This window comes from Cetorhinus maximus, chromosome 6, assembly GCF_964194155.1.
Source record: "Cetorhinus maximus chromosome 6, sCetMax3.hap1.1, whole genome shotgun sequence".
NCBI classification, from domain to species: domain Eukaryota; kingdom Metazoa; phylum Chordata; class Chondrichthyes; order Lamniformes; family Cetorhinidae; genus Cetorhinus; species Cetorhinus maximus.
Window position 1 is genome coordinate 103314134 of NC_135884.1, and position 21798 is coordinate 103335931.

Genomic DNA, 21798 nt, shown 5'->3' on the forward strand with positions numbered 1-21798 from the left:
ATCCAGTTAAATTATCCGTCTGAAGGTGTTTGGACCTAGCACAGAACATCCAGTTAAATTATCTTTCTGAAGGCCTTTGTGCCTTGTACAGAACAAAACATCCAATTAAAAAAAACACTCAGGAGGCTAGGCTGCATCTGTGGAGGCAGATATAGAGGTAACATTTTAGGTCTGTATCATTCATCAGAACCGGCAGAAGTCAGAGATCTATCAGCTTTTAACCAACTGTAGAGCCTGGGGAGAAGGAGAATTGGAAGTAAAGATTTCTAACCTCTTCCAATTCTAATAAAACTTTATCAAACTGAATCATTGACTCTGTTTCTCTCTCCACAGATGCTGTCTTGACTTGCTCAGTGTTCATTGCATTGCCTATCTTTATGTCAGGTTTCCAGCATTTGCAGTACTTTGCTTTTGGTCCAGTTAAATAAACCATTTAAACCATCTAGCACAGGACAAAACATCCAGTTAGGCATCTTAGTCAATCACTTCAATCAATCAGCTCAGTTATATCCTAACTGCTTTTCTAAAATGGCAAAGTCTGCCCAGTTATCCTGATGCAAATTAAAGGAACTCCGAGTACAGTCAGTCATGTAGCCTTTTTCAGCTTTGGAGAAGATGTGATCAGTTGCTTGTAAAGGAGTGTCCATGCTAAGGATTCAATTTCTATGAAGGAACAAAGTTGTTCATCCTTTATCTGCTGCAAAATGATTTTTACTTGCCAGTTTTGTTTAACTGGATTTTAACATGGGGCAGATAAACAAGGATCCTATATTCCTTTAGCATACCAATGGAGAGCCCAGTTAAAAGCATGCTTGCCAGTGTGAAAACGTAAATCACATTACAAGCTAATGGTTTAAAACTTACTGTCAGATACACTGGTTGAGGAAGCTTCTGTTTCCGACACCACTCAAGTAATATCATTTTGGGGGTGATTTGAGGTGGGTAGTCACGCCTGTAGGGAGCAACACAAAGAACATAAATCAGTCACTTGAAATGCAAATTGTGCACAATTATTTTATTTTCATAATGGTACAATTTGTGGGGCTGACAAAAAGAATACTGAAAATTTTTAGTACAACATTTGTTAAGACAGGTAAGTCTTTGGACATTAAATTAGATTCGGTGCAGAGTTTAAAGAAAGGAGGACTGATAGTGCACTCACTACACTGGTTTATAGATGCTTTGCAATTACTTTCTAAGTCAGCATGCTTACATTCTTTGGCAAACTATTCTGGCTACAGATCTCATTAAATGGTCTTTAAATCTGCCAACAGTCTCCTGCTGTCAGTAGGAAAACGTGGAGACCGATGGAAAAATGGTTAGTGGATGATTTCCACTGGCAGCAGTTTCTTCGACATTCCATTGGCCATTTTCCTTTATTTGTTTTGTCCCAGGTTCACTCGAGCTTTTCCTTTACAGTACACACATATTGTAATTAATTCCTGAAACTTTTAGTTCCGGGAGGACACGATGCAATCTGTATTCCGACTGTGATTTATATGCAGTAGGACAGAATGCCATTGCTACCCACTCTGTGTACAGCAGGTTATGAAAAACATTCTTCACTGTTAGGGCAGGGAAGACCTTTCCCCCAATGTGTGTGTGTGTAATTCCTGTAAAATTCTCATCTTGACAGCTTGTTAAATTTGAATCTTTTGACTCAGCTGTATGCTACACCGCTTTGCATAGATTTGTGTTCCCTTACTGAGGCACCACTTATATCCAGATTCATGAAAAGAATAGCTCAACTGTAACTGATAGAACTTTGGTAAGGAGCCAATATCTGAGGCTGCAAGTGTTACTTTAGTGTCACACTAGTGGTTGGTGCAGTTTACGGACCCTTTTGCACGAGACTGAAGCCAGTGTGTTGATCTTCCAGGCATGCTCTCTTTTCAGCAGTAGTTGCTGGGTTGCGATTAGGAACCCAAGATGATTCTAACCCCCACCCCAACCCTAAACAGTGAACTCAAGTGCTGCCTCAGCTGAGATCCAGCATGTCGGCAAACTGGTGGTGCAGTGAGGATAGGTGTTTTAACCCAAGACCTTCCTGTTTGGCACTGCTCATCGACCCTCTGGACAACCAGGTTGGGACAGCCCTGTTAGCTCAATTTTCACCCTAACCCAATATAGTCATCATTGTCTTTTTTTTCTCTGTCTGAGAAAACTAGCTTTGAAATCCATTTTCTTACCCTATCTACTTCATCCTGGCTCATTCCGTACATTTTGGTAGAAAACTGCAAAGAACAGAAGGACTCAAAAGGTATCTCTTTTAAAAGCCAATTGAAAGACAGGATATCAAACGTTGACAATGTCATGCCGATGCAGGGAGGGCTGCTCATTAATAACTAAACATCGTCATGGTCTACTTAACCAACTGTGAGTAAATTTATTCTTGGGTTAAATTTGTAAAATTTATAAAAGTCAGTCTTAAGCCAAAGTGCACTGAGTTATGGGCATAGTAAAAAATAACTAAACAAACCTGGTAAACTTACATTATGAAACCGGGGAATCTGATTACATTGAAGATTTCAAAACCTGATGGACGTTTTCCTGTTAATCTTCCAAAAAATGATCAGCTACCAATTTGAATCTGATCATCACAAATGTGCTTGTTCGGGGATAATGCAATGACCAGTGTGAAAGGTGTTAAAGATGTCACTAAAAATTAAGCTTCAGTTCTCTAGGACTTCCCCTCCATTCAACTGACTCCAGATATTTGATGCGTGATTAAAAATGTTCTTTCATCAGAATGCCCTGGTTGTAGTAGGCAAAATAGTTCACTTCTCTGACATCAGACTTTATAATGCAAAGTTTGATTTAATTCTGACAAGTGGCAGGATAAAACATAATTTGTATATATAAATTCTTAAGCTATTAAAAAACTGTAACTATAAACTACCCCCAAAGGGCTATTCTGAAAAAATGTTTGCACAGGCCATCCAAAAAATTTAATATCACATTCTAATTATTGTAATTGTTTTGCAGCCTTACTTGTTAAACCTGACTGCCATTTGTATGGCATCAGGAGATCCATTATCGCCAGGTTCTTGTTCCGATTTCTCTTGAGATTTTGCATTCAACATTTCCCTCTTTGCTTCCAAACAAGCCGCAACTTCTTTATAATACTCATTCATTTCAAAAGCCTCACTGTTTATAGGAAGAACACAACCATGGTTACCAAATGGCCTTTAATGTTAGTCACAAAAAATTGAGTTTTAACAAATTACATACCTAATGTTTATTACTTGAAAAATTATACATTTTTGTACCAATATTCTATGAGGGAGCAGGGAGAAATCAGAAGCCAAAAGTGTTTTATTGCTTGATACAATTCTTGTGTGATCACCTCAAATTATTTTTATGACAAGAGTGTTGCCACCTGTGTTGTACTCCAGTCTTAAAACAATCTCAGTGGCATCGCTCTGGCCTTTGAGGCAGAAAATTGTGGGTTCAAGCCCTACTCCAGCACTTGTGCACATAATCTGGACTGACATATTAATAACAAGTAATGAGGGATGAAAGGATCAAGGGTGCCTCCTCAACCTTGGAAAAGAACTCAAGAAGGAGGAAGATCCAGTTGTTGTGACCCATGTAGGAACCAATGACATAGGTAGAATGAGGAATGAGGTTCTGCTGAGGGAATTTGAGAAGATGGGTCCAAATTAATAAGAAGGACCTTAAGGATAATAATCTCTGGCTTAATACCCAAGGCAGGTGCAAACTGGCAGAAGGTTAAACAAGTCAGAGTTGAATGCAAGCCTCAAAGGGTCATGTGGGAGACAGAGGTTTTGATTCATGAAGAACTAGCACCAACAACTGGGAAAGAGGGAGCTGCTTTACTGGGACAGACTCCACTTAAACTGACCTGGGACCAGTCTCCTGATGAAGCAAGTAACTAGGGCTATGGATAGGGTTTCAAGCTAAAAAGTGGGGTTTGGCGGGGCTGGAGGGGCTGTGGTATTCAGGTGACGGGTATTTATAAATCTAAAGAGAAAAGCCAAGGCCATTGAGTAGTGTAACAATTGGGTCAAGATGATTGTGTTAGGAAAGTTTGAAAAGGACATGGAGAGCGGTGGGGAATTCAGTTTGAAAAGGACATGGAGAGCGGTGGGGACTTCAGTTTAAAAAGGACGCGGAGAGCGGCGGGGACTTCAGTTTAAAAAGGACGTGGAGAGTGGCGGGGACTTCAGTTTAAAAAGGACGTGGAGAGCGGCGGGTACTTCAGTTTAAAAAGGACGCGGTGGGCGGTGGGGACTTCAGTTTAAAAAGGATGTGGAGAGCGGCGGGGACTTCAGTTTAAAAAGGACGCGGAGAGCGGTGGGGACTTCAGTTTAACTTCAGAAGAGAGAGGTTAAAACAGTGAGACTTAAGGAGGAGTAAGGGTAAAAAATAAAAGCAAGGGTCCATATTCTATTTAGTTAAGATATGTCTGTGGAGCTCAGTCCCATGATTTGCTCATACTGCGCTATGTGGGAAATCCTAGATGCTCCTGGTGGTCTGGATGACCATGTGTGGAGGAGGTGCCTTCGACTGGTGCAACTCGAGCTCTGGGTTTTGCAGCTTGAGCGGCAGTTGGCGGCACTACGGTGCATTCATGAGACTGAGAGGCTCGTGGAGAACACGTTTCAGGACGTGGTCTCCCCGCAGCTTAAGGACGTGCAAGGCGAGAGGGAATGGGTGACCGCCAGACCGAAGAAGGGGATCAGGCAGGTGGTGAGGGAATCCCGAGTGCATCTCGTCACAAACCGTTTCTTGGCCTTGGAAAACGGTGAGAGTGACGGTTCCTCTGTGGAGGCCAACCAGAGCCAAGACCATGGCACTGTCGGTGGTCCAGCTGCTCAGGGCGAGGGAGTGAGAAGCGTGGAAGGGCAATAGTGGTAGGGGACTCATTAGTGAGGGGAGTAGACAGGCATTTCTGTGGCCGTAGACGTGACTCCAGGATGGTATGTTGCCTCCTGGGTGCCACTGAACGACTGAAGGGCATTCTGAAGGTGGGGAGGGTGAACAGCCAGAGGTCCTGGTCCATGTTGGGACCAATGACATCGGAAGAAAAAGAAAAAAGGTCCTGCAAGCAGGACTTCAAAGGTAGGAATGTCCGGATTACTCCTGGTGCCACGCAGTAGTGAGTATAAGGACAGAAAGATAGAGCAGATGAATGCATGGCTGCAGAGATGGTGCAGGAGGGAGGGCTTTAGATTCCTGGGGCATTGGGACCATTTCTGGGGGAGATGGGACTTGTACAAGTTGGGTGGGTTACATCTGAACAGGAATTAGCATCCTCACCAGGAGGTTTGCTAATGCTGTTCGGTGGATTTAAACTAAATTGGCAGGGGAATGGGATCCTGAAAAGTAGTTCAGAGGGAAGATAAGCTGAGATGGGGAAGAATTTACCCCCCTTGGGGGGAAGTTCAGGAGCGGGCGCACCTCCGATTGGGGGCGTGCTGCCATTTTACATGAATGGCCCGCCCAGCGTGAGGTCCAACAGGAAGTGCTATGTGCTCTCTGTGCGGGCGGGGGGGATTCCTGTGAGAGTGCTGCCTCAGGGAGATTGGCTTCAAATTTAAAAATGGTAAATGTAGAGAAATAAAATTTCCTTGACATGTCCCCTCGTGTGACACTGTCACATGAGTTGGGACATGTCCATCACTTTTAATTAAACTTTTATTAAATTTAAAAAAACCGATATGAAATCTCATCCCGCCCGTGGATGAGGTTTCATGCTTTTTGGAAGCCCGTCAGGGCTCCTGGCCTGCTCGTCAACCTTAAGGTTGGACGGGCAGGTCCATTAACTAGTTCAATTAATTTTTAAATGGCCTCAATAGGCCGTTGACAGGTCGGCGGGCACACAGCTGATTCGGCTGTGCCCCCGCCGACCTGAAAACTGAAGTGACGCGGGGTGACGTCGGGAGTTCTGCCCAATGTCATTTCACGTCATTTTACACGTCGGCGAGCAGGCCCCGCCCCCTCGCTCGCTAACCTCAATATCCTGGCCATGGAATTAGAAGTTAAAACGCTAGTAAATGAGTCTGGAGCGCAGGGGAAACATAGGCTAGGCAAAAAAGAAATGAGTTTAGCAAGGCTAAATGGAATATATTTTAATGCAAGAAGCCAAAGGAATAAGATAGACGAGCTGAGTGCACAGATAGGCACGTGGGAGTATGAGATCATAGCTATGACCGAGACTTGGCTAAAGGAAGGGCAGGATTGGCAGCTCAACATTCCTGGTTATAGGGTATTCAGGTGAGACAGAGAGGGGGATAGAAGTGGAGGGGGGGGGCGGTCGCAATGTTAATCAAGGAATCAGTTATAGCAGTGAGGAGGGATGATATCAAATGAGGCCATATGGGTAGAATTAAAAAACACAAAAGGGGCAAACACGCTGTTGGGTGTGTACTATAGGCCCCCAAACAGTCAGGAAGAGATAGAAGGTCAAATATGTAATCAAATTTCAGAGAAATGTAAGAATAATAAAGCAGTAATAGTAGGGGATTTTAACTACCAAAATATTAACTGGGATAGTTTTAGTGTGCAAGGGAGGGAGGGAGCAAAATTCTTAAGTTGCATCCAGGAGAACTTTTTTAGCCAGTACGTAGAAAGCCCAACAAGGGAGGGGGCAGTTCTGGACCTAATATTCGGAAATGAGCCTGGACAGGTGGAAGTCGTATCAGTTGGGCAGCATTCTGGAGATAGTGACCATAACTCAGTTAGATTTAGGATAGTTGTGGAAAAGGATAAGGTTGGGCCAAGAATAAAAGTTCTAAACTGGGGAAAGGCTAATTTTACTAAGATGTGATATGATTTGGTCCAAGCGGACTGGAGCAGTTACTTGCAGATGAAACTGTGTCAGAGCAGTGGGAGGCATTCACGAAGGTAATAGAAAGAGTACAGGGCAAATATGTTCCTGTAATGACAAAGTGGGGGGACCAAGTCTGGAGAACCATGGATGTCAAGGGACATCAAGGTTAGGATTAAGAAAAAAGGAAAAGCTTATGGCATGTACCGAGGGCACAATACGGCAGAGTCCCTAAAGGAGTATAAAAAGTGCAGGGGGGCACTTAAAAAGGAAATTAGGAAAGCTAAGAGAATGCACAAGAAAATGTTGGTGGGTAGAATTAAGGAAAACCCAAAGCGGTTTTTTAAATATATAAAGAGCAAGAGAATAACTAGGGAAAGAATAGGGCCAATTAGGGACCATAGAGGTAATGTGTGTGTGGACCTGGAAGAGGTACAGTCCTCAATGAATACTTTGCATCGGTCTTCACAATGGAAAAGGACGATGCAAGTATATACATCAGGGTAGAGAGCTGTGAAATATTAGAGGAAATTAACAGAGAGAGGAGGTACGAGCGGGTTTAGTGGCCTTAAAAGTGGATAAATCCGCAGGCCCAGATGAGATGGATCCCAGGCAGCTGAGAGAGGAAAGGGAAGAAATATCAGGGGTCCTGGCAGTAATTTTCAAATCCTGTCTGGCCACAGGTGAGGTGCTAGAGGACTGGTGAACTGTTAACATTGTCCCATTATTAAAAAAGGGAGGAAAGGATAGGCCAGGGATTTACAGGCCAACCAGTCTAACCGCGGTGGTGGGAAGTTACTAGAAAGAATTCGGAGGGACAGAATATATTTGCACTTGGAGCGACATGGATTAATCAGGGATAGTCAACATGGATTTGTTCAGGGAAGGTCGTGTTTCACAAATTTTATTGAATTTTTTGAGGAGGTAACCAGGAGTGCCGATGAGGGTAATGTATTTGATGTGGTCTACATGGACTTTATCAAGGCTTTTGATAAGATCCCTCATGGTAGACTGGTCAAGAAAGTAAGAGCCCATGGGATTCAAGGCAAAGTGGCATCCAAAATTGGCTGAGAGGCAGAAAGCAGAGGGCGATGTTTCTGTGACTGGAAGTCTGTTTCCAGTGGGGTTCCGCAGGACTCGGTGCTGGGGCTCTTGCTGTTTGTGGTGTACATAAATGATTTGGACTTAAATGTAGGAGGTATGATCAAGAAGTTCGTGGGTGGCATGAAAATTGGTAGGGTGGTAAATAGTGAGGAGCATAGCCGTAAACTGCAGGAGGATATCAATGAACTGGTCAGGTGGGTAGAACAGTAGCTAATGGAATTCAACCCGGAAAAGCGTGAGGTAATGCACTTGGAGAGGGCTAACAAGGCAAGGGATTACACGATGAATGGTAGGACACTGGAAAGTACTGAAGATCAGAGGGACCTTGGTGTGCATGTCCACAGATCCCTGAGGGTAGCGGGACAGGTAGATAAGGTGATTAAGACTGCATATGGGATACTTGCCTTTATTAGCTGAGGCATAGAATACAAGATCATGGAGGTTATACTGGAACTGTATAAAACGCTGATTAGGCCACAACTGGAGTACTGCGTGCAGTTCTGGTCACCACATTATAGGAAGGATGTGATTGCACTGGAGAGGGTGCAGAGGATATTTACCAGGATGCTGCCTGGGCTGGAGGGTCTGAGCTATGAGGAAAGACTGGATAGGCTGGGGTTGTTTTCCTTGGAGCAGCGAAGGTTAAGAGGAGACCTGATAGCGGTGTATAAGATTATGAGGGGCATAGAAAGGGTGGATAGGAAGGCATTTTTTCCATTAGTAGAGTGGTCAATAACCAGGGGGCATAGATTTAAGTAAGAGGAAGAAGGCTAGGAGGGTAGTTGAAGAGAAAGTTTTTCACCCAGAGGGTGGTGGGAGTCTGGAACTCACTGCCTGAAAGGGAGGTTGAGTCAGAAACTCTCGTAACATTTAAGAAGTATTTAGATGTTCACTTGCGTTGCCATAGCCTCCAGGGCTATGGGTCAAGCGCTGGAAAATAGGATTAGCGTAGTCAGATCTTTGTTGACTGGCGCGGACACGATGGGCCAAATGGCCTCCTTCTGTGCTGTAAACATCTATGAGTCTATGAGGAAGGAACAGAGAGTTTAATGGTAATAGTGCATCAGTGAATAAGTTAAATCAGGGAAAAGGTGAAAAGTTTAAATTAAGAGCACTTTTATTTGAATGAACAAAGCATTTGTAACAATATAGACAAGTTAATGGCACAGTGATAAATGCGTTTGATCTAACAACCATTACAGAAGCGTGGTTGTACGATGACCAAGATTGAGAATTAAATATTCCCGGGCCCTTTATGTGCCAAAAAGACAAAGAAATGCAAAAGGTGGGCTGGCTGGTGTGAGGGGGCGGGGTGGGTGGGAGGGTGCAGCCTTGATAATAAAGCCTGACATAAAGACAGAAGTAATGAAGGATCATGGCTTGGAAGAGCTGGAAGTAGAATTAATGTAGGTGGAGATAAGAAATGAAAAGGAGCAGAAAACACTGGTAGATAGGTCCCCTAATAGTTGCTATACTGTGGGACCAAGTTTTTAATCAAGAAGTGAGAGGAGATTGTAACAAAGCTAATGTAATAACATGGCATCAGTTGGCAGGAAAATGCTAGAGTTCATTATTAAGGAAGTATTGCTGAAAAAGGATACATGCCTAAGCTTTTTGTCTTGCACTTATCAGGACACTCGCAAGAATACCAAGTTAAGGGGGAAAACAACAATTTATACTGTATGTGAAGAGAGTGCTGATTGGTTGGCAAGTGGTGTTGCCATGGAAAATACACCACTGATGGTGACGGTCAGTTAACTGCTAAGCATCGCTGACTCATTCCTCAGGGCAATGCTTTGACCAATCAGGGTCAAGCTGCCTGGTTTAAATTTCAAACAATGCTTGGCAGTTAGCTGTCATACACCATCACAGGTGCATTCTCCATGGCAACACCACTTGCCAGCCAATCAGCATTCTGTTCTGTTCAGTCTTTGAACCCAGTTCAAATGGCCATAGAAGGGGAATACTTCAGTATTTGCAATCTGAGCAGTACACAGCGATCCCACTTGCCTGCCTGTATTGGAAATTCAGACATGAAGAGCCTGCAATTTTCTGTCTGTTAAAATTACCAGAGGAAGATTTTGGGCAGTGCACGGCGATATATCCTACTGGGAGCTAGGACATTTACCAGCAGCACAAGCACCAAACAAATCATCTCAATATAATCCAATAAAATGTGACATGATTTATATCATAATTCAGCACAACATTCAGAAGTTAGTTATTTATTTAAGCTTCTGTTCATGGGCAGCACAACTGGAAAGTCTTTTTAGTGCATGTAAAATAAACTGAATGAAAATTAAAAAAATAAACAAGTATAACTTATTTTCTTTGGGGACTTATTGATTCATTTCACTTTACTTGACAGAATTACAACCTAGACTTAAGCAAAATCAAAGTGTAGCTACTTGGAAGAAGTGTTTTAGATAAAGTTATCAGAAAAAATTCAAGACTCATGACTAAAACATGCATTTTTCCTCATATCAGACAATGCCTGATGTATAAAATCTGGTGTTTGCAATAGGAAGGCACAGGCAGAACACGTTCACATGTTAAATAAAATGGAGTCAACAGGTGGCATATTAATGAAAAAATAAATGGTTTTCCAAGAACAGAGTCTTTTTTTACATTTTGTTCCTGTCCTGTCAGTAAGGCTTCTGAAGTATATAATTCAAAATCTTATGTGTGCATCCGTTCCTTCTGCTATGATTTTTGGTCATATTTTAGGTCAACATTAAACACTGAAACTACCTACCTAAACACTTCAACTGGAAAGCCTGAGTGTAAAGTGTTACCTGTCACATTGTCGTTGCAGGCTCTGGCCAGTCATGGGGCAGAATTTTATGGCTGATGTGCGGGTGGCGGAGCCCGCATGTCAGCGCTTAAAATGTCGCGCGCTGACGTCGCGCGAGTGACCCGACGTCAGCACGCGGCATCGCGATATTTAGGTGGGCGGGCAGGCTATAAAGCGTGACGCGAACCCGCCATTAATTAAAGGCCTTGTTAAGGCTCTTAACTCGGCAATCGACGCCGATTTCGAGGAGCCCGTGTGATCTTTGCCTTGGCGCACGGGCCCAATGGGCAGGCAGGTAAGTGATTTTTTTAACTAGCCTCATCCACGGGCGGGATATGTGGGCTCAGAGGGGTTGTTAATGTTTTTTCTGAAGTATTTAATGCAGAAAGTGTTTTAAACTTGCCTGTGTGATTGTTAGCAGTTCAGATCGATTTCCAATAGCTTTCTCTGTACTTTGAAGCTTCAGCTCAGCAGTCTGCAGACAGTAATCTTTATCGGGCCTGCAGCTTTCCGGAGGCCTCCATTTAGCCTGGGTATGGGTTCTAACATCTCCACTGGAGGCAGCTCCTCTGAGGAGGAAGGGAGAGATAGAATAAGGAGGAGGCCAGGAGTGCACAATCAGCCTCCAGGGGAGCCACCTTTGGGAGGCCAGGCGCAGGCACAAGGGGCGCAGGGCCAAGAGGTTGTCCAAGGTGGAAGGGGCTGCAGAAGACACCACTATCCTGCTGCCAAGGTATGCAGGTGGCGAAGCAGCTACCTCAATATGACTGAGGTGCAGTACCGAAGGAGGCTCCGACTGTCAAGGGGGACAGTCAACTATATCTGTCATATGATTGGCCCCGAGATCTCCCCTAACTGTGTGGATGGATACCCCATGCTAGCGGCTCTAAAGGTCACAGTTGCCCTCCACTTCTACGCATCTGGCTCCATCTAGGGTTCGGTGGGTGATCTTTGTGGTGTCTCCCAATCAGCTGTCCACATTTGTGCTAAGTTACAGACGCTCTGTTCAGACGTGCATTGACCTTCATCCACTTCCACTGCGACCAGGCAAGTCAGGCACAGTGAGCCAGAGGCTTCGCGGCCATTGCTGGCTTCCCCCGCGTCCAGGATGCTATAGACTGTACACATGTGGCCATCAAGGCGCCAGCAGGTGAGCCCGGTGCCTTCGTCAACAGGAAGGGCTTCCACTCCATGAACGTGCAGATAGTGTGTGATCACAGGATGCTGATTCTGCAAGTCTGTGCAAGGTACCCAGGCAGCTCCCACGACGCCTACATCCTCAGACACTCCCAGGTGCCGGGGCTCTTCAGTGCTCCAGCCCGGCTGGATGGATGGCTGCTGGGTGACAAGGGCTATCCCCTCACCTCTCCGCCATCCAAGAACAGAAGCTGAGCAGCGGTATAATAGGACCCATGGCACCACAAGGGCTGTGGTGGAGAGAACCATCAGTCTTCTCAAGATGCGCTTCCGTTGCCTGGACCGCTCAGGGGGCACACTCCAGTACTCCCTAGATCACGTCTCTGTGATAGTGGTAGCATGCTGCGCTCTGCACAATCTTGTGCTGGAAAGGGGGCATGCAGTTGACAATGAAGATCTTGACGCACTGGATGAGGCTGCACATGAGGAATCCAGCAGTGGCTCAGAGGATGAGGAAGCACAGGGCAATGATGAGGGGCAGCACGCCGACCTGCTATTACACCAAGGAGGCAGGGACACCCGGGACACTTTAATCCAACGAACCTTCAGCTAGCTCCACACACATGGATCAGCAGGACCAGCATTGCCTGGCGCTTCCACACGTCGCACTTAGGTGCTATATCTTCCACCTCATCAGCTGCAACTAAGGGCTGAGTACAGAAACATCAATGTCCACTCAAGCACTCATGAGATGTCTGTGAAACATACAAATGCAGCACAAAGGAAACACCCTCAGCAATGGTCAGGAAAGTGGACTTTATTCCGTCCAAAATAAAACACAAACGTCGCTCAGACGTACATAATTATGTTTTCCCTAATCTCGGGCCAACACAAAATCACCAGTGACATACCTGTGGAGTGCCTAACGTGCCTTATGCTTACATTTTCGGGTGCTACGTCTTGGTGCCGCCCCATCGCTGGGAGTGGCTTGTGAGACAGCCTGCTGACTCTGCTGTCCTGTTGGCCTCGATGACCTTGGCGGGCGTCCTCTGGCCCGTGGAGCCTGTGCTGGCCCCGCCTGAGAGGGAGTGGCCAGTTCCAGAACTGGCACCTCCCCAGTTGTCGCAGCCTCAACGGATGCAACGGTCACTGGCAGAGGGGCGGAGGAGCTGCTGCCCTCATCCGGAGCGCCCTGAGAGGGGCTCGCAGAGACGACAGGCAGCTGCTGTGCCGACGTGAGGTCACATTGGACCTCCCTGCTCACTGCAGATGGATGGGCACCGAGCACCGACACTTGGTGCCTAGAACATCTCCCACATTGCCAATGACCACCTGTGTCCATTAGTGCTGTGAGGGCTTGCAGGTCAGAGCGTAACCCAATCAGGAGATTCTAAATCCGATTGAAGCCCCTCTCCATGAGAGTCGCCAATCTCTCAATGGAGGAAGCCTGAAGCTCCGTCCTGAGGTTCATGCCATCACTGACTCTCTGCCTGGATTCCTCCACCACAGAGACCAACTGAAGCACACCCTCATGAAACCCTGCCAGATGCTCCCGCGCACCCGGCCGCTTGTCCTGCAGCTGCTGCATGGCTGAAATCTCCAGAGGCACATCATCATCGCTGGACTCAGCATGTGCCTGGTCCCCTGCAGTCTTCCGGCTGCTGGTGCCATCGGCATTCTCTGTCTGTGCCATCTCCTCCAGCAATTGTGAAGTGCCCTCTCCACTGTGCCCCAGGACACTAGCCGATGTTATATTTCCCACTGAAGTGTTTGTCACTGCGCTCGTGCCTGGCTCGCTGAAAGGATGTGACGCAAGTTGCAAGTCTTGGCCCTCAGGCGTGGAGGGGGGGGCTCAGGACTTGTTCCTGGCGGCCATGCGGTGGTGATGCTGAAATTAACAAGGACAGTGCATCGGTTAGCGTTCAGTCACTAACACCTTTCATCCTTTTCCCCCCCAGCCTTATAAGTCACTCACCCTTCAAGAACCTAAGGGGATGAACATTGGTGGGGTGGAAAATAGTCAAGAGGAGGCCCAAACATTACATGTGCATACAGACAGGCTGGTCAGATGGCCTAAGGAATGCCGCATGGAATGTTATGTGGATAAGTGTTCGGTTAAGCACTTGGGCAAGACAAGCAAGGTACGGGAATATATGAGTAATGGTAGGACCATGGGAAGTCACGACGATTACAGAGACTTTGCTGGGCAGACCCGTTAAGGTAGCAGAACAGGAACATAAGGTGTTTAACAAGGTCGAAGCCAGACTTGCCTTTATTAGCCGAGGAATAGAATGTAGGAAAAGGGAGGTCATGTTGCAAGTGCAGAAAACGCTGTCGAGGCCACATCTACACTTCTGTGTTCAGTTGTGACCTGCGCTTCATGGGAGGGATGGCATTGGAGTGGGGAGAGTGCAGAGGTTCCTGACCTGGATGCATGCTGTCCTGGAGAGTTGCGGTGATGAGGAAACATTACATGCACTTGCGACATTTGCCGTGGAGCACAGGAGACTGACAGATCATATTATTGACCTTCATTCCGTTATGAGGGGCATAGAACAGGTGGACAGAAGGCAACATTTCCCCTTGGCGCAGTCCCCAGAAGATAGTACGGCTGGTCCCAACCCCTTCCCCACAACGGACACCTTGGACACATTCGGCATCTATCACTTTGAATAACACACGGGTCTTAGCGCCCATGGCAAGGAGGCGCAACTAGGTGTGGCCCCGAGGCCAGCAGATGTCTCTTGGCCACGACACCTTGAGGCTCCCCTTCCACCATCTCATCACCATCAATAAGACATGTGTTGGAGTTCTGAGTATGTGTCTAGCTGCCTCCCCTGCAGGTTGCCCCCAGACTACTCAAATGCAACAAACCCCAACATATACTGCAGGGAGAACCCATCTTCTCCTCAACCACTAAGGCTGATGTAAGCATGGTCACTATCTGTTTGTCCACCCAGTGTGCGCCAAATGCCCAATGCAGTAACGATACTGAGACGTGGGTGGGTGGGGGGCGGGGGGGCCTCAAAGGCTAAGGCTACCTGCTGGGTCAAATGGCCAAGGCTGACATGGTACTCACCCTTCCAGAGCACAGCAAATCATTGACGCGCTTGCGGCACTGTGTTCCGGTGCGCCACACAGCATCATGGGATCTTACAGCCTCCGCCACCTCCTGCCACGCCTGCCTGGTGACGTGGGGGGCCCTCCTCCTCCCATCCTCCGGAAACAAGACATCCCGATGGTTGGACACCTCTTGGAGGAGGACAGCAAGGCAGGCATCTGAGAGCTGAGGGGCACAGTGGCCCCCCACTGGCCTACCCTGCAGCCTGTCCCCCTCCTCCTCCTCTGCCCTCACCTCCTGTGCTGCCCGGTGACTGGCCAGGGTGAACAGCCTAAAGGAGGCTGCCTGGCCACTCTTTATACAGACTGCTGGTTCCTGATTGGAACCGGCGGTCTGAACACGCCCGCTGTCGATTTAATTTTCCTGATGAACACGGGAGTCGCAACCCCGCTGGGCGGGTCTTAATTGGCCCACCTGCGCAAAATGGCGGCGTGGCCCGTTTCAGTGGCGGCAATCAGCTGCCCGCCCGCCTGTCAAGCGCAAAATTCAGCCCATGGTGTTGAAGAGTGAGTATTTGTAGCTCTCACCCAACTGTACTGTCTTCTTCTGTTTTTACAGAACTAAAGATACACATATCCTAGGCAGAAGCACAGCTACTTCCACAGACCTAGCTGACTGCAAAAGTTGGCTCCTTAGCACCCATATTTTCAGTGCAATGAACAAAATGGCATTTGAGTGGGAATTAGAATGTAGAGCAGGCAGATTGTGACGTCAGTCAGAATGCAACACTGATTTGTCTGGAGCGGTGCGTTTTTTGATCTCATCACTCCGGCTAACACCTTCTCTTAACCTTGCACAGCTGAGCATGCATTCAGCAGCAGGAAGGATCTCCCCACCAGTGCTATTTAAAGGGATCATCAACCCCTGCCAGGTAAGTTGGTGACTGATTTTTACCGATTGTTGTGGAGTTTGTTTGGTGGTTTATACTCTTTAATTAAAGTTGGTGGAGTCAACAGGGAGTGGGGTATTGCATGTGGTGAAGGCCTTAGTTCTGACTTCAAAGATTCTGCTCAGACCACTTACCCCCAGTTATTTGTGCTGCAGTTACCGTTCTCCTTGGCCTGCCGCACATCAGAGAGATTGAGCAAAGGCAACACAGAGCAGGATAAACTGCCCTCAGAGGGATGAGGAGTTGGGGGGGGGGGGGGGGGGGGTGGAGAAGGGGTCTCAACAGGAGACCTTATTCACCTAGGGTCTTCAGGGAGCAATTTTCTTAACTCAACCTCAGTAAGGAACAGTGTATTGTCCCTGTTTCACTAAGGAGGTGCTCACTGAAATCTGACACCTGTTGCAGGCAGACCTGCAGCCACAAAGCAGGGTGAGGACAGCGCTGCCAGTGGCTGTGGCCATGACCTTTTTTTGCGCTGAGATCTTTCCAGGTTGAAAGAAGGTCATCAGACTTCGGACTGCACCACCTCGGCTGGACTGACTGACTGGCTGGCTGACAGGGCAGGGCAGGGGTAAAAGGGTAGCACATATGCCAGCCCCCTGGAGGGTGAGGATGCTCACAGATGAGTCAGGTGAGGACATTGATGGGACAGCATACAGAAAAAGGCTGAAGCCCAAGCACACGCCAATGCTTAGTGCGTTGGAAAGCCTGCCAGAAAGCCTGCAATCACTGCCCAGGAATATGGAAGAGTCTAGCACCAACTTGACAGATGGTTTTGGGCAGAATTTGGGCTTCATCCTTGCCAGCATGGAAGTAGTGGCCAACTCCATGAGAATACTTGTGGACCCAATCACAATGCAGCTTCCGATGGCCAATATCTCAAATTTCATTGCAGCACAAGCAGGAGCTGCCCAATATCATGGGATGTAGACATTGCTTGCTAGGCCAGCATTTATCGCCCATCCCCTAATTGCCCTTGAGAAGATGGTGGTGAGCTGCCTTCTTGTAGGAACACACACAGTGCTATTAGGAAGGGAGTTCCAGGATTTTGACCCAACAACAGTGAAAGAACGGTGATATAGCTCCAAGTGAAGACGGTGTGTGGTTTAGAGGGGAAATTACAAGTGGTGATCTTCCCAGGCAAAGGCTGCTGCCATCATGGTTTTGGATGCCAGAGCAATCTGCCTTTCAGCAGATCACTAGGATTGCTGGGGTGCTGCCCAGGGGGAGTGGCAGTGGCTCCAAGGAGAATGAACCTGCTGCCCTCTCTCAGGATGGATGCATTCGTCCTCCCACCACTGCCACGATAGTGCCCTTGCTGCTGTCTCTCATCCAGATTCTGCCTCTACGCTACCCTGTAAAGTGTACACAGCTCCAACATCCGTAAGATATATATCTAAATAATATTATGATTATGAAGTAAAGTGAGACTTGAAATCTGTATTAGGCAAGCAAAAGGACTGCTCCACTCTCAAAACCAACCGACATTGCAATTCTGTATCTGTGCCATTAGGTGGCAAGCTTAGTTCATCAATATAGAAATGTCCGCTACCAGTACAAGACTACTCCCCATGCCCATTGCCATGACCCCACCAAGCCTCAAATATAAACTGATTTTGCAGTTAGCACAACAGATTGTGAATTAGTCAATACTGATTAATTCAATGCCTTGTAAGGCTAATTCCTTTGTGTTTTCAATTTCTGAGCTTACTGTAACTTGTAACTATAATTTCCTGGGGCTGTTTGAAAGCACAGAATGTTTACTTACATGCCATTCAGAGCTGAATACAAAAATGTTATTAAATAATTGTGAGTGCAATGAAACATAGGGAACAATATCAGTGGGAGTTATAGCAATATTAAATGCAACTACAGATCAGGAGGGCATTCGTAAACTTGGATGAAACACTGAATGGTTTGACTTGTACAAAATTAGAATGGTTCAATCTGTTAGATAATTATATGCGAGCTCAGACAATTCAGAGTTTAAAGCTATTGTAGAGGTAAAAGTTTACCCAACTACAATGAAAGGACATCCAGGATTGTCAGTGATAATGGCCTGCTGGCAATTTATGCTTAATTTGGGTCTAGCTGTCTCTTAACGTTGAAAGGGCAATCATGCAAAAATGCAGTGAATTGCAATTATAGTCAGCTCTGAGGAAGGATCTTGTTATATCCAAGACGTCAACCTGTGCTTTCCTTTTACAGAAGTTGACAGGCTTTGCATTCACTTGCAGATTTTTCTGTTTTGAATTTCAACTTCCAACATTTGCAATTTTTCTTTTAGTTTCTTTAGCAATTTTAGCCCTGTTTTGGTGTCAGCTTGACCTGCAAGCAGGGCCAAATAATTCACAGCATGATAACACAATTGAGAAAGGCATGTGTGACATTACAATTTGTAGTTGCTTCCTGGTCCAACCAAAGGTCAATTAGTTCAGCATTCTGCAGTGTTTTGGACGCACTGAACAGAGTGATGTGCTGATAATGGGACAGTTATTACCCAAAAGATGTATGGCAAGGTTGAGTGAAGCAAATTTCGACATGGCAAAACCCAAGCTTGGTATTACTATTACAATGCCTTAGCAGTATCGTTGGGTAATTAATCAGCAAATTTATTAAAACAGATAAAATAACTTTGTACTTGGAGGGAACTTTAGGCTTTAAAAATCAAAGAGCACCGTCAAAATAATTAAGCAAATATTCCAATGGGTAATGACAGTAACATTACAATTGCACAAATTGATTACTGAGTTAAATTCCCTCTTATCTGATTCAGCCATTCTGGTGAATCCAATTGCTTGTTTGCAATTTCTTGTTACAGTTACAGTTAATTCATTATTCTCTATTCTTCAGCTATACAATTGTGGGAACATGAAAGAGTTCAACCAAAGTCACATTATCTGCTTTATGCAGTTGTATCATATATGGTTCAATGAAATGCTTCAGGTTTAGATTAATTTGGTGAGAAGTCAGCAAGCAAGTGTCCCAGGAATTCAATGTACCATCAACAAACGGAATAAAAGAGTCCTTGACGCATTTGGATTACATTTCCTAGTCAATTCATGGTTAAAGATGGACTGAACTACAGGTCAAATATCCTTTATCTGAAACCTCTGGGGTCAACTGCGTTTTAGTATTTGCATATTTTCGGATGTGATATACCCTACGGCATTGGGTTTAGTTAGGATGAATAAGTAGAGACTTGTGGAAACCTAGCCGGTAATGAGGAATTGGAGAAAAGGTTTTCTTTCCATCCGTGGTATGTTAAACAGTTTGTGAAGCCAGGGAAAGCAGCCTCTGGCAGACTGGACTTGGCACTTAGATAAAAGCAAAGAACTACGGATGCTGGAAATCCAAAACAAAAACAAAAATATCTGGAAAAACTCAGCAGGTCTGGCAGCATCGGTGAAGGGAAGCACAGTTGACACCATTTCCACTAACTCCGGCATGATGCCACCACCAAACACATCTTCCCTTCACCCCCCCTGGCGGCATCCGTAGGGATCGTTCCCTCCATGACACCCTGGTCCACTCCTCCATCACCCCCTACTCCTCAACCCCATCCCATGCAACCACAGAAGATGCAACACCTGCCCCTTCACTTCCCCTCTCCTCACCGTCCAAGGGCCCAAACACTCTTTTCAAGTGAAGCAGCATTTCACTTGCACTTCCCTCAACTTAGTCTACTGCATTTGTTGCTCCCAATGCGGTTTCCTCTACATTGGAGAGACCAAACGTAGACTGGGTGACCGCTTTGCAGAACACCTTTGGTCTGTCCGCAAGCATTACCCAGACCTCCCTGTTGCTTGCCATTTCAACACTCCACCCTGCTCTCATGCCCACATCTCCGTCCTTGGCTTGCTGCATTGTTCCAGTGAAGCTCAACGCAAACTGGAGGAACAGCACCTCATCTTCCGACTAGGCACTTTACAGCCTTCCAGACTGAATATTGAGTTCAACAATTTTAGATCATGAACTCTCTCCTCCAGCCCCACCCTCTTTCTGTTTTTTCCCCCTCCTTTTTATTTTTTCCAATAATTTATATAGATTTTTCTTTTCCCACCTATTTCCATTATTTTTAAATGTATTTCCATCCATTGTTTTATCTCTAACTTTTAGCCTTTTTAGATTCCTTCACCCCATCCCACCAGGGCTATCTGTACCTTGCTTGTCTTGCTTTCTACCCTTAATTAGCACATTCCTTTAGATAATATCACCACCTTCAACACTTCTTTGTCCTTTTGTCTGTGACATCTTTTGGTTATCTCCACCTATCACTGGCCCTCTACCTAGCTCTTCTTGTCCCAACCACCCCCCACCATAAACCAGCTTATATTTCACCCCTTTTCTATTTTTACTTAGTTCTGTTGAAGGGTCATGAGGACTTGAAACGTCAACTGTGCTCCTCTTCACCGATGCTGCCAGACCTGCTGAGTTTTTCCAGGTATTTTTGTTTTTGTTTTGGACTTGACACTTATACTTGTGCCTCCAAAGGCTTGCAGATTCCATTTGCAGCAGGTATCATTATTTTCCCGAAGAGCAGCATTTTCTTGGTTGAATTTAGTTGCCATGATAGGGTTTGGGTCACAACAGCTGGGCACAAGGTAAGGCAAACAACTAGACGAGTCAGTAAGGTTCATGTCAGCTCGGGTCACAGACATTCAGTTTTTGGATGCACGGATAAAGGATACTCGACCTGCATACATCTCAAAGGCATACAGATGCCAGTACTGCTTGGTTGAGCAGCATTTGAATGATGTGCATACTGTGTTGTCTTCCAATGTCAAATTGGCTGCTATCCTAACAAGACTTTCAACTGAGAGTTCTGTTCATTGAGTTTTAAAATTTAAAAAATTGATTACATTTTAGTGAAACAGCAAATCCTACAATGGAATGAGCTACTTCTCAAACAAAGGGACGCAATGGAGTTGGAGCTTGACATAGACCGGGGAAAGCATTTGAAGTCTGCTCAGAGGCTTCTTGCACAATTGCTTGGTTTAGTGAAGCCAGAAATCCCTGCAGTTGCATAGTTATGGGGGAAATCATGAACAAGAGGCTATCGTTTCAAAATTAGAGTTAGATCATTCAAAAGTGAAATCAGAAAGCATTTTTCCACAAAGGGTAGTAGAAACCCGGACCTCTCCTCACTCAAAAGGCTATGAATGCCAGATCAATTGGTGCTTTCAAGACTGAGGTTGTTGGATTTTTATTAGGTGAGGGCATGGAACAAAGGTGGACAAAAGGAAGTGAAGTAGAGATCAGCCATTATCTAACTGAATGGCAGAGTAGCCTCAATGGGCTGAATGGCCTATTCCTGCTCCTAATGATCCAGGCACAGAAACCAGGACTCAAAAAGAAACCAAATGAAGACTACCTTGGTTTTCTAGAGGTTTCTGGTTTCTATATGAACAAAACACTCTTAGTTATCACAGATATAATGTTTACTCCTTGAACTAAACACTAAATGAAATGCTTACCAGATCTCTTCATTCGATTGTGCAGCATGCAATTTTTTCCCTTGAGCAGATTCCAGTTTCTCTCTCAACATTTGGCATAGACAGTATTTAGTATTTGAGTAATGGCTGTCATATCTAATTGCCTAGAGAATAAAAACAAGAATATAATTACACCAATCCTCCTCTAATAGATTACATGCTGCTTTACAAAACCTTATCCACTGTTTTGTAGTGTGGCTCGAATTCCGTAAAATTATTATTAATGTTTATATAGATTATAGTTATATTAATTTTAAAGCATTTGAGTTCAAGGCAGTTTAGCTAAAATAATAGGACCAACTTTTCCCTCCTTTTACGGATCCTATTATTTTGGTGTCAATGCTGCTTTCCATGAGTCAACCTAATTTGTATGGTGGGCAGGGCTTGGATTAAAACTTGGACTCCTGTCCCAAGGATCTACAGACCATTGAGCCACTGGAAACACTGTTTTTTTAAAAGGATGGA

The 21798-nt window shown here is 45.6% G+C and overlaps 1 protein-coding gene across 3 annotated transcripts in view; it reads right to left on the reverse strand.

Moving 5' to 3' along the window:
• dus2 (dihydrouridine synthase 2) overlaps positions 1 to 21798 on the reverse strand; it is a 116590-nt gene that overhangs the window by 12594 nt on the left and 82198 nt on the right. For all 3 annotated transcript variants that reach the window (XM_078544229.1, XM_078544230.1, XM_078544231.1), the window contains exons 12-14: positions 21316 to 21437; positions 2992 to 3147; positions 865 to 952 (exon numbers count right to left, since the gene is read on the reverse strand). In XM_078544229.1, coding sequence (XP_078400355.1) covers positions 865 to 952; positions 2992 to 3147; positions 21316 to 21437 — 366 coding nt within the window. The remainder of the gene's footprint in view (positions 1 to 864; positions 953 to 2991; positions 3148 to 21315; positions 21438 to 21798) is intronic.